Source organism: Chenopodium quinoa, unplaced genomic scaffold (assembly GCF_001683475.1).
Source record: "Chenopodium quinoa cultivar QQ74 unplaced genomic scaffold, ASM168347v1, whole genome shotgun sequence".
In the NCBI taxonomy this organism is placed as follows: domain Eukaryota; kingdom Viridiplantae; phylum Streptophyta; class Magnoliopsida; order Caryophyllales; family Amaranthaceae; genus Chenopodium; species Chenopodium quinoa.
The window spans coordinates 1290421-1303375 of record NW_018743697.1 but is presented as its reverse complement, the minus strand read 5'-3'; the positions used below and the strand labels follow the sequence as shown (position 1 = coordinate 1303375).

Sequence of the window (12955 nt, the reverse complement as noted above, 5' to 3'; positions counted from 1 at the left end):
GTATTATTTTACTTTATAATGAATCATACTCGTAATTATAAATGCGCATTTGTACGTAAGTGGAGTTATGAAAGGTGTTTATTATACTTTAATTTCATTGTGCTTTATATTAATGATAATGCTTCAATCTATTCAAATTATACATCCATTTTCATGAATAAATCATTACATGCACCAATGCACATAATGACATAATATTTGATATTTTCTAAAGCACAGAGTGTGTTATAGTTATAGTTATATAATGTTGTCAAAGTTTGTAATTTCGCGCCAATTCTAGTGTTTTGTCAATTCTATTGGGTAATATATTGTATGTGATTCTACTAGTTGAGTTAATGAGCGGAATCACTTTTAGATGCCCAATTCAAACCGGCAAAACTGAAAAAATTACTCAACTCCCGCACAGATTTTGGCTAACGTACCACCCACCCGGCCACCCCTATACCGGTTCAAGCTCGATTGTACCCTGGTCTCACCCATGCGCTAGACTAAAATTAATTCTAGTATCCTTGTCTGTCTATATACTAATTGAAATACATTCTTGTGTGCAATTAGACACTAATTCCACTCGTGCCAATTGTACTAGCATTGTAATAACATACATTAATTGCTTTTTATTACTGTAATATTTAAGATTATGAATATTGAAGAAGCATTCAAGTAACATATATCTCCCCGTCAAAAAGTAAATGTAACATATATTTTGATATTAACAATACAAAAAATAATCTCAGTATATTCATTGTAAATTTCATAGATGTACATTTACATACATTTTTGATTCATTTAACATTGTTTTTCAAATTTACAGGTCACCTAGACCGACCTCTCAATCAAAGGCTACAACAACAACAAATTAGAGAAAAATGCATCAATTCATGTTGAATTTCTTGTTGATCTGCACGCTAATTTCGTACTGCTATGGTTGTGTCCAAAACTTTACAACAACGAGTTTCGATGAAGGGTTAAAGAAGCTCTATGGAGAAAACATAGTCATTGAAGATGATGGAAACACCGTTTATTTATCCATTGTTAATAACACCGGAGGGTCCGGGTTTATCTCTCAAAACGTTTACGAAAGCGGGTTATTTAGTGCTTCTATCAAGCTGCCATCACCCAACTACACTGCTGGTGTTGTTGTGGCATTCTACTTGTCCAACAATGATAAATTTGAGGGTCATCACGACGAAATTGATTTCGAGTTCTTGGGTCATGCTAACGGTCAAGATTGGGTCTTGCAGACTAATATTTATGGTAATGGTAGCACAAGCAGAGGAAGGGAAGAGAGGTACACGTTATGGTTTGATCCGAGTGAAATGGCTCATAAGTATAGTATTTTTTGGGGCGAAAACCGGGTTATTTTTTATGTGGATGATGTCCCAATTAGAGAGAATTACAAGGTGAATGGTTTGGGTGGGGATTACCCGTCTAAGCCCATGTCATTGATTGCTACTATATGGGATGGATCGGGTTGGGCTACGAATGGAGGCCGGTTTAAGATCAACCATGAATTTGACCCGTTTGTGGCTAGGTTCTCGGACCTTTTAATCCGTGGGTGTGCATCCGACCCGAATCAGAAGCCTTCTAACTGTGATGATGTGAATGTTTGCGGGAAAATAACACTTCAAAACTTAAGGGAATATGAGGAGTTTAGGAAGCAACATCTTGCATACTCTTATTGCCATGATAAGAACAGGTATAACCATCCTTTGCCTGATTGTGTGGTTGGTCCAACTGGTGGTAGGCCTAGTTGAAACATTAATTAGTATTCACATTTGGAAGATGATTTTATTGATTATTCATATTCTTTTCGAATGATTATGCCCAATGATGTATTTTAGTCATTGCTATGTTTCATTAATTCTTTTCAAATAAAAAATTCATATTTAGTACTCCCTCTGTTTCATATTTAGTAGATGATAATTTATATTTGTTTATGTAATTACATCAATAGTTTAAATTATTCTTGTAAACCGGTTTAGTTAGTTTAACTTTAAAGGGGAGAGTGAAGTGATCTTCTGCTCGAATCCCCTATTTTCAAATACCCAAATCTATATAGCATGAAGATGGATAAAAACGAGAGTATGTTTACAATAATATACACATAAAACAACGATGTTAATTTTAAAGGATTCAAACCCAGAATTTTTAATGAAAGTACTTCAGATAGCATATGTTACAGGATCAGTTGGATAAATAAAATTAATTGGTCTCACCCTCATTTTTACTGGTAGAAGCCATGCTTTGATCGTTGCTCATGAAAACGTCTGTGAGGACCGTATTGGAATAAAATGCTGTTCTCACCAGCTCTAAAGCCTGACAAACACTCAAAATTAATTCAGAAGTCCAGAATTAAACTTACATGAATTTATAGAAGGTAACTATCACATTTTCTAGCATAAATGTTACGGAGTATTAAACTTAAGGTTGATTAAGAAGGGCAAGAGAAAGACCTTTGTGCCATCGACCTCGACAGTCTTCTCAAGGAGGAAGCTGATATCTTTGACGCCATGTATGTTGAAGAGATTTATGCTGGAGATGGTTGAGGAAGGTGTTATCGAGAGATCATCCTTCACCATGTAGTAAGCAGCACCCTTAACATACCCATCTATCTCATCCCGGCTAGATTGGGAGTAAGAGTAACTACTTTTGCTGAGTACAAAATCACAAAATAGAGGATTTGAGCTCACTTTAATTGAACAAAGTATCTCAAGAAAAATAGAGCATTCAAATTTCAAAAGCTTATACAACGGCGTGCACATGTAATAGCTTATTGAACAATTGGGAATACGAGCTCTACTCGTATGATACCCTATGTGGCTGTGTGTGTGTGTAACACTACATGTATGGTATGAAACAATTATACAAAATAAGCAAACAAGAAACCGAAGCTTAAAGAGAACAATTTCAAGAATTGAGTAATTTTGAAGCAAGCAAAAAGGCAAAGCAAAACTACAATGAAAAGGCGGTGACAATCAAGGATCAGGGGAAGCAAAATAAACTGACATTACTCGTACTTGAAAATTAAACTACTCGTATAAGTTTTCGATTTCAGCAGTTAAATAATAACCATATTACAACAACAATTACAAGTGAAGAGTGTATACGACAATCACTTGGACTCGTGCATATCAAGTAGGATAGTAATATGTAGAATAAAAAGTAAGGGGAACATAACAGGAGACAAATTAAAATGTCGTAAATATCAAGAATTGAAACAATGCGACAATTAATTCCGAACAAAGTAGTAAAATGTAACATACGAACATAGTATAATTTAGTAATACAAAAAAATTAGAGGGCTAGAAAGAGGATTGACAGTTGAAGTAACTGTTGAAGGACAGGAGCCTGCTTGTTTTAGTAACAGATGAAAATTTAGGGTCCAAGACAGAATTCCTGAGATCAGATTTCTGAAGGTAGGATTCATCAAATAAGTAGATACTTTCATAAAGTTTTTCCAATGATAAAGTAGAATTTCCATCTCTATTTTCGGAATTTTGTTTCCAAAGACGGAGGATTGAACCAAGTGGAATCTCCATTAAACCCATCAAGAAATCAACAAATTCCTTCCCTGCTTCTGCAAATACCACCTTCTTTGTTTCACTGTTTACCAGCAACTTCAATTTCACTCCCATTTTTCTGTTTCTTTGGTACTGTTTTAGTGGCAAAATAACAAGAGGCTTTATTGTTTAATTATTTTTCTGTCAATGGGACTTCCTCTGGCTTGAAAATTGAAAGCTACTTCATACAACTATCACTTATATCTACAGTACCACTGTGTCAGTACTGTCACACAATTGATTTGGCTTGAGCATAGTGCGTTGGTATCTATTCTCCTCGTTTTTAATACTCCCCCCTCGTCCCCGAAAAAACGACCTATTAGGTCAAATTTTAGTCCAAAAAATAATGACTCATTTGCATTAATATACCCACCAATTTGCAACAATATTTGTGCAAAATTAGCTTCCCTACATATAATTTTGTTTTTCCATATACTTTTATTACTGTCTTTTTACTTTTTTTTAAACCCCATATAAATTTATCTTTTCAATATACTTTTACTTTTTTTATTTAACTTTATTAATACCCGCGAAATCAACCCAAAAGGGTCGTTTCTTCGGGGACGGAGGGAGTACTAATAAACAATTAAAAAATTAATGGTTGAAATTACAAATTGACAAATATGTTGATCAAGCTAATGCATTTAAAAAAAAAAAAAAAAAAAAAAAGGAATACTCTGTATCATGTAATTCCTAATTTTTATCCCAACAAGGCCATATTGTTTTAGGCAAATGTTAAACATAGCCCTAAGTGCTATGTATAACCATTAATACATGTCTAGATTCTCTTATATTTTCAATAAAAATAATAGTGTACATGTTTAATATTTATGGGGAATAATAAAAAAAACAACAAGTCAATAAATAGCACATATGCACACAAATATGTTAATTCCCCATGAAACTAATGCTTGACGCCTAAATTAGAATTAGATTTTTCATCTTACTTATACCATAAAAATATATGAGGAAAAAAAAAAAAAACTGAAGTCTCCATCAAATCATCTTACAACATTTCCTCTTCGTCATTTTACATCTTTTCTATCTATAGTAGTGGGAAAAAAAAAAGTTAGCAAGAGTCTTATGAATTATTTTTTATTCTAAAAGGTATGTCTTTTTGTCTTTTATGAGATGAATATTTTGTTTTAATGAGTAATTGATCATCAATTCATCACCATCAGTATTGTGAAAATATTTTGCATTGTGATAAACTTATTGCCCACAACCTGTTTGATAAATTGTCTTTTTTTTTCTTTTTTTCTTGTTAATGAAGTAATGTATACTGGTTTGATGAATTGTTTTTTTTTTTTTTTTTTAAAATGAAGTAAATTACGATCATGCTAGTTGTTTTAATACTTGTGATTCTACCCTAACATTATAACCCACTCTTACGTATTTGGAGTAAAAAAGAAGGATACAAATCCTAATTGACTTGCTGATATTGTCTACTAACTTCTTGAAATATATTTTACTATTTTAATTGTAAAATTTCTTAAATCATGTAGTTAATCTTTTTACTTTTGAAAATTTTAGATTGATATTGCTGTACAAGAAATTGTTCAAGGACGAATTTGTAATATTATGACTGCCATACTTAGACCAATTCCAGTGAAATCAAAGTCGTAAAAATAATCGTGTGCTCTTTTTTTTTTCCCTTTATAAAAAAAATAAAATGCTTTTAAGATGATTTACAGAATTGCAGTACAATGAACGTATTTTATTTCCTAAAATAATGTGTATAACTAATAAGTGGGTAGGAAATAATATTTTAATAAATACAATTTAATGAGAATTGAATGATGGTCTAATTATTAATATTAAATTTGTCATAGATTCCATTGGAATAAGATATATACCATTAATTGGAGGAATTTGCTAGTTTTTATGCATAGCCCTTAGGGCTATGAATAACAAAATCGATCATTTTAATATGTTACTAAGGTCACCAATTTTTATTAAACACCTAAAGTTATCACTACAATTTGAGATCAAGCTCACCATATCAGTTTGCACAAGTATACGGTTAGCAAGTTAATTTGCCAATGTCTGAACAAATTTCAAAATTCAATTTCTTGAATGTCCACCTTTTCATACTTAAGCAGTACGTCCTAGAGTACGCAATTCAAGATTCGTCCTTCCAATAAATCCGATATTGTCGCGTAATTGGGCCCTCCACTCTCACGATTCACGAAACCATTATCTATTTTATACTCCCAACAGTCACAAGTCACAGCTCACAACTGTAAAATACATCAGCCATAAACGATGAGTAATTGGGTACCTCACTAGCCATTATTGCATATGGGCTTGGGCTTCTTTGGGCCTTGCTTGATTGTGGTGAAAATATCATAGCCTATCAACTCGGGTCATTAGTGAGAACTACAAGGCCATTGAGAATTTGAGATTAACAATGATTTAATAGACAGACATATGGAGAGGATTAGCTACAGAAATAATTGACTAAAGAATCAAGGTTGTAATAAAATTTTAGGTGGATAGTTAATACCAAAACCTGTTTGAGCCCTTGCGTTTGTTACGTGTGCACTTGCGTACCGATACAGGTATAGGTGGCTAACAGGGTAAGACAGTAACATTGACAGCAAAATATTCAACAAAAACCATGACAGTTGCTGCTTAGACTAGCAGAAAGGTTCATTCTAAGCATCAGAATGTCATACATGAATGCTCATTAGTTTAACCTACTTGGCAACAAATTCTAAGATTATTTATTTTCAACACGAAAAATCTAGTTTATTCACCAGATGCATGAGACATAGCTGCATATACAATGCAAGACGTAGATGATAGAATTATCTCTTGATCAAGTCTTGGACCTCTTGGTAGGTTTAACACTGGGAGCCTTGCCAATGAATATATCAGTAAGCACCGTGCTAGACCCGAATGCAGCTCTTACTAGGTTTAAGGCCTACCAAACATATGTTGCACTTGTGAGTGTTAGGCATATATATAATTTAATTTAAGAACTAGATGACCGAAGCTAGGAAAATCGTGGATTCAAATGTATGAACTAGACAACATTGGGAGAATTTTATTTAGAAGGAAGAAAAGAGCACACCTTATCAGCATCGACCTGGACAATCATCTCTTGAAGAGTGGCCATGTCTTTGATACCATGAGTGTTAAAGAGATTAATGCTAGAGATGGTGGAGGAAGGTGTTATTGTCAGATCATCCATCACCATGTAGGCAACCGCGTCTTTAACATACCCATCTACTTCATTAGTTTGTTGTGAAGAGGAGTATGAGTAGTTGTTGCTTCTACTACTGCAGAGTATAAACGCAAAACTTATGATTGGAGCCAAATCTCTTTAAAAATTTAGATAAAGATTAGGAAACATTAACAGATTTTTTGGATGCAAAATTAGGAAGAAATGAGAGGGAAAGGGGGGAATAACTCTGTTAGTTTGAGAGGTTTTAAAGAGTACAATATAATATTCGGCTAAAACATACAGGTTTACACTGGTAAGGGCAAGACTACATACATACATAATTACATTTAAACTAGAGCATCTAGACTCGGATGCACCCATCTCTTGGTGCACCTCTAAAAATTTTCTATTCACAACTCCCACATGAGCACCAGGGCATGTCATAATATTTGTTAAAATGCAAATTATCATATCATGGACCGGATGAACAATAGTTCAATGACCATGAACATACTTACAATTCAAAGATTCCAATTCGTAAACATCTATCATCACATTGCTAATTGCTATACATGCTCATTTTCTTTGCTAATATATAAATTGAACTATATGTTTGCAAAATTTTAATATTTGAACCACCAAGCTAAGTATATACTGAATTCTAATTGTTCACAATTCTTAATCTATAAGATCATCATCATGATAAACATGCCTCGTGTTTGATCACAAGTTCCATTAACATTGACATGATCACAGAATAATAAAATACAAAAATAAGGAAGACTCACACAGGTACCAAGTCACGAAGCACAGCAGTCTGCTTAACCATAGAATTGGTGGTATGCTTAGGGTTAAGAATAGATTCACGGACTTCGTGTTTCTGGAGATAGGAAACCTCAATAGACTTAGCACTCTCATAAATTTTGCCAAGTGATAAGGACTCAGTTTGGTCATTACTACTCAGAATCCTAAGGATTGAACCAAGTGGAAGATCCATTAACCCCAGTAAAAAAAATCCACAAACTCCTTGCCTGCTTCAGCATAAACCACTTTCTTTGATTCTTTGTTCACCAGCAGTTTCAGCGATATTCCCATTTTCAAACTATTCTCTCAAAATGAAAATGTCAGGGTTTAATCTTTAGATTTATTCAAATACAGCAGGCAGAAAATGTATTTATATATGTGATTCACCTAGCCCTAAATAATAGCCCACATTGCCGACCACTCAAATAAAATTTAAAATTTCAAAGTTATCTTTTTAATTTTTTTTAGGGTAAATTATCCTTTAATCAATTATTTTTGGGTGAGAAGGTCCCATGCTAGTTAATTTTTGGAAAGTACTCTACAGTAAACTATTTGGTTGGTAAAATGTACAAATTTTGCCCTTTAAACTACTTTGGTTTTTTATTGTGTTGAAAATGTGTTGAGTTTTTTTTTTCCAACATACTAGTAGAGTAATAGAAGATAATATAATAGAGCACTAGTCCTCTGTATACTAAGTGTTTGGGTCCAATTTAGTCCAAATTAGGCCTAAGCACTAAATGATCCAATTAAAAGCCCAAGGTCAAGGTTCAACTCTCCAATTGTGCAAAAGTCAAAGGTCAGCCCACAAAGCAAGCCAATTGGGCTAAGGCCCAACCTCTCCATGTATGATGAGGTATAAAAGCCATCATATTGACACATTCACACATTCACGTTCATATTCAGATTCTGATTCATATGCTCATTGAGATATTCTGATATATTCCATAAAAGCCTCAAGCTACAAACTCTCTTGCATAGTGTCTTCTTCTTACACATTGTACTGACTTTAGCATCGGAGGGGCCTTTCTCGGCAACACCCCCGAGGCTAGTTTACGTGTGTTTACTGTGCAGGAAACCTTCGGCCCAACATAACTTGGACCGAATCCAGTCTTCTCCATCTCAGCGGACCTTCGGCAAGGTCCCATTGTTTTCACCCGAAACAATTTGGCGCCGTCTGTGGGGAAGACTTTCAAAAATCTTTAAGCCAAATTCCTAACCAAGATCATCTTGCAATTATCTTAGCAGCCATGGCTAAGAACCGCAAGAGCAAAAGCCTCCGTCAAGGAGCGGGCGAAAAGCCTAAAACCCCTACACCATCGCCCTCGCCGGACCGGAACTCTCCCAAGGGTGCCGGCTCGGGGGGAGGATCATACAAGGAGGATTCCCTATCTCCCGTAATTCATGACTCTCAATATAGGCCGGACCACCCTCGGTCTAGCAGGGGTCAGTCTGATCATAGGACATATTCAGTGTCCCAAAGCCAACCATCGGCTGCGCGGCCTCATTCCCACACTCGGCCGAGGACCCCTTTGACGGGGCCCAGTTCGGAAGAGGTGGCAAGAGCGCTGGCAGTACTCATGGAGGCAATGAGGGCACAAAATATGCCACCGCCTCGTGATCGAACTCCTCCGCATACCCGGCATCAGCGGAGGAAGTTAGACCATGACGGTGGGAAGCTTCCTTCCTTCCGGGAACTGGAAGAGTGGGAGGAGGATTCTTGGAAAAATGAAAAACAGAGGAAAAAGAACCCTCAATTATTAAAAGGATCCTCATCCTCAAGACCAGAAGCGCACAAGAGCAGCAGCTCAGCTTCTCGGCCAGAATCTACTCACCGAGAACCTGAGACTGTTCGCAGAAGCGTCCTTGACCGACTCGGCGGCCAGGAACCGAGCGTGCGTAGTCGCCTCTCGTTCCCTGCAGCCGAGGCCCAGACTTCCCAGCCAGGGACGAAAACCACTCCTACCTCTCTAAGAGGGCGGAGCGCGGTCCCTTCGGCCAGGAACAAGGGCAAGGCCGTTATGCTACCCGCTAGTTCACCATTCGAGCAATGGATACTGGAAGAGCGTGCACCCACGGTTAAAATACCGTCGCATATCACATATGACGGGACCACGGATCCGAAGGACCACGTGGCCTCGTATGAGACTCATATGCATCTTTGCCCCAGATCCGAGGCGACTTGGTGCAAATATTTCCCAACCACTCTCAAGGGGGTCGCGCAAGCGTGGATCTCCAAGGGAGTAAGGCAAGGCTCCATAACAGGTTGGGATGATCTGTCCTCCAAGTTTAGGAGCAAGTTTTCCACGGCAAACCGCCGAGAGAAGACTACCGCAGAGCTCATGAGTCTGCAACAGGGGGAAACCGAAAGCCTCCGAGACTACCTGACCCGTTTCAGTAACGAGTCATCAAGCGTCTCCCAGCTGGACCAGGGGTTAGCCGTTTTTGCAATGCAGAATGGCCTTCAGCCAGGAAAGTTCCTAGACTTCATGGTCATGCATACCCCGCAGACCTTGGAGGAAGCTCTTAGTGCTTCGGATAAGTTCATCCGAGCCGAAGAATGGAATAAAGCAAAAACCCAACCTCAATCCGGGGGAGGGAAACAGAGGCAAATACCCTTGTCTGAAGGCCAAGGCCATAAGGCAAAGGGAAAATCAAAGGCCCCGGAGCAATCTTTGGCCAACGACCCAAAGAAGGACAAATTTGCCTCATACACAGGCAGATACGAGTCCTACACTCCGCTCTCTCTTCCACGCGCCAAAATTTACAGTGTGACGAAGGAAGAGCAGAGTTACCGAAAGCCGCGACCACTCCCAGAGTGGTATCAGCGAAAAAATAAAAATCAGTGGTGTGAGTTCCACGAGTCTTCGGGCCACAACACTGAGGAGTGTATCCAACTGAAGGACCAGATAGAGGACATGGTCCGGAAGGGATACTTGAAAAAATACATCGCGGATCACCGCGAGAAAAAAGAATCCGAGAGGTCAGCAAAGGACCCTCGGCAGGACCTTGATTTCCCCCGGAAAAACAGTAAAAAGCCGGAGGGGAAATTCCCTCCGATCAATGTTATCTCGGGAGGAATATACTCGCGGAGGGAGCACAAGCGCCACCTTAGAGCTTTGACTCACCAGGTGAACAACGCTGACATTCAATCTCCCCAGTCGCCGGTGCCGAACATGACGTTCACAGCCGCCGACTGCCAGGGGATTACGTTCCCTCACGAGGATCCGTTGGTGATCATCGCCACGGTGGCCAACCACGACGTCAGTAAGGTCCTTGTTGACGGTGGCAGTGGAGCAAACATTCTGTTCCGAAAGGCCTACAATCAAATTAAGCTGAAGCCCAAGCACCTTACGCCGGTACCCTATCCGGTATCCGGGTTCAATGGGGCTTCAACTTATCCAGATGGGAAGGTGACACTTCCTGTCACCATCGGTTGCGATGAGGCAGCCCGGAACGTCATGATTGAATTTTTGGTCATCGACGCTCCTTCAGTGTACAACGTGATTTTGGGGAGACCCATAATTCACGAGATCCAAGGGGTCGTCTCAACTTATCATCAGCTGATGATTTACGTCTCAGACGCCGGCTTCCCCGAAAGGATACAGGGCAACCAAAAGGACGCCCGAAGGTGCAACTACCTCAAGCCATCCAGTAGTCGCCCAGATGACGACAAGGATGAGGAGGGGAAAGAAAAAGAAAGAGAGCCAAGCACAAAAAAGCCGAAAGGCCTAAGTGCTTCGGCCCAAGGATCCGTGCCCAGAGAAAAAGGGCCCGAAAGGGAAAAGGCTAGCTCTTCAGCTGAGCCGCAAGACTCAGAGAGCCAGCCGAAGAACACAAAGACTGGGACACCTGCTGACATTGGCAGCAGACCAGATTCTGAAGAGTCCAGTCCATCGGCAATGGACATGGACCAACAGACTGAAACAGTTGAGTTGGCCGAAGGAGACGCTGAGAAATGTGTAACAATCGGGATGGACCTTGATCCGAACACCCGTTGTGAACTTATTCAGCTCCTTCGGGATAACAGAGATGTGTTTGCTTTCTCGGCAGCTGATATGCCCGGGATAAGTTCAGACCTCATCTCCCATAAGCTTAATGTTGACCCAACGTGTCGACCAGTTAAGCAAAAGAAGCGGAATTACTCCGCCAATAAGAACCGAGACATCGCAGCCGAAGTCAAAAAATTATTGGAGGCAGGATTCATTGAACCTTGCCAATATCCAGAATGGCTGGCAAATGTGGTGATGGTTCAGAAGCCCAATGGTACCTGGAGGATGTGCGTTGACTTCACGGACCTAAATAAGGCTTGTCCAAAGGATTTCTATCCCTTGCCGAGAATCGATCAGCTAGTCGATTCGACAAGTGGCCATGCCTTGCTTAGCTTCATGGACGCATTCTCGGGGTATCATCAGATCTTTATGCACCCCGACGATCGAGCCAAGACAGCATTCGTCACGAACGCTGGGGTGTACAATTACAAAATGATGCCCTTCGGATTGAAAAATGCGGGGGCAACCTATCAAAGGCTGGTGGATCAAGTTTTCACCGATCAAAAGGGCCGAAACATGGAAGTCTATGTTGACGATTCAATCGTCAAAAGCAAAAAACTAGAGGACCATGTAAAGGACCTGGCTGAAACTTTCGCCACCTTGAGAAAGCATCAAATGAAGCTGAATCCGAAGAAGTGTGTCTTCGGCGTGAAGTCAGGGAAATTCCTGGGGTTCATGGTCAGCAAAAGGGGGATTGATGCCAATCCCTCTAAAGTCAAAGCGGCGCTCGACCTTCCTGAGCCGAAAACGAAGCGGGATGTTCAGCGGCTCACCGGAAGAATGGCAGCCCTCTCGAGGTTCATTTCCAGAGCTTCGGATAAGGGGTTACCTTTCTTCAAAGCCCTGAAACTCCCGAAAACAAAAGAGCTTGTTTGGGAGGATCTGGCTCGACTCCCAACGCTGGCTAGCCCAGCTGAAGGAGAAACTTTATACCTATATGTGGCCGTTAGCCCGGCCACCATCAGCGCAGTATTGCTGAGGGAAGAGAGTAAGAGTCAACAATCGATCTATTTCGTCAGTCATACACTGACGGATGCCGAGACCCGCTATCCTCTACTCGAGAAAGTTGCTTTCGCGGTAGTAGTAGCTGCTCGGAAGCTGAGGCCCTATTTTGATTGCCATCAGATAGTGGTCTTAACTGATCAGCCGTTGGAAAAAGTTCTCGGCAAGGTTGAAAAATCCGGTAGGCTAGCCAAGTGGGCTTTTGAGCTCACCGAATTCAGCATCAGCTACCGTCCGAGGGCTGCCATTAAGGCTCAAGCCCTAGCGGATTTCTTGGCCGAATGCTCATACCAAGAAGCGCTGGACAGTGAAAAGAAAGTCTGGACCGTGTTTACGGATGGGTCTTCCACCGAAAACGGTTCGGGGGCAGG

The 12955-nt window shown here is 39.8% G+C and overlaps 2 protein-coding genes across 2 annotated transcripts; one reads left to right on the top strand and one right to left on the bottom strand.

The window, feature by feature from the left end:
* The first annotated feature begins 821 nt into the window (after positions 1 to 821).
* LOC110684073 (probable xyloglucan endotransglucosylase/hydrolase protein 28) lies at positions 822 to 2011 on the top strand. The gene has a single exon (XM_021860472.1). It carries the CDS (start codon positions 867 to 869, stop codon positions 1752 to 1754), a length of 888 nt encoding a protein of 295 aa, XP_021716164.1. The 5' UTR covers positions 822 to 866; the 3' UTR covers positions 1755 to 2011.
* Positions 2012 to 2188: 177 nt separating this feature from the next.
* LOC110684074 lies at positions 2189 to 3962 on the bottom strand. Its single transcript, XM_021860473.1, has 2 exons — positions 2454 to 3962; positions 2189 to 2316 (listed from the first exon to the last, which is right to left on the bottom strand). Exons 1-2 carry the CDS (start codon positions 2760 to 2762, stop codon positions 2203 to 2205), a joined length of 423 nt encoding a protein of 140 aa, XP_021716165.1. The 5' UTR covers positions 2763 to 3962; the 3' UTR covers positions 2189 to 2202.
* Between the last annotated feature and the right edge of the window lie 8993 nt (positions 3963 to 12955).

Excerpts from the sequence above, each read along its gene's own strand:
- LOC110684073 (XM_021860472.1), top strand. The coding sequence starts at position 867 with ATGCATCAATTCATGTTGAATTTCTTGTTGATCTGCACGCTAATTTCG.
- LOC110684074 (XM_021860473.1), bottom strand. The coding sequence starts at position 2,762 with ATGTGCACGCCGTTGTATAAGCTTTTGAAATTTGAATGCTCTATTTTT. Across the intron at positions 2,317-2,453 it reads TCGAGGTCGATGGCACAAAG|GCTTTAGAGCTGGTGAGAAC; the intron begins GTCTTTCTCTTG and ends AGTGTTTGTCAG.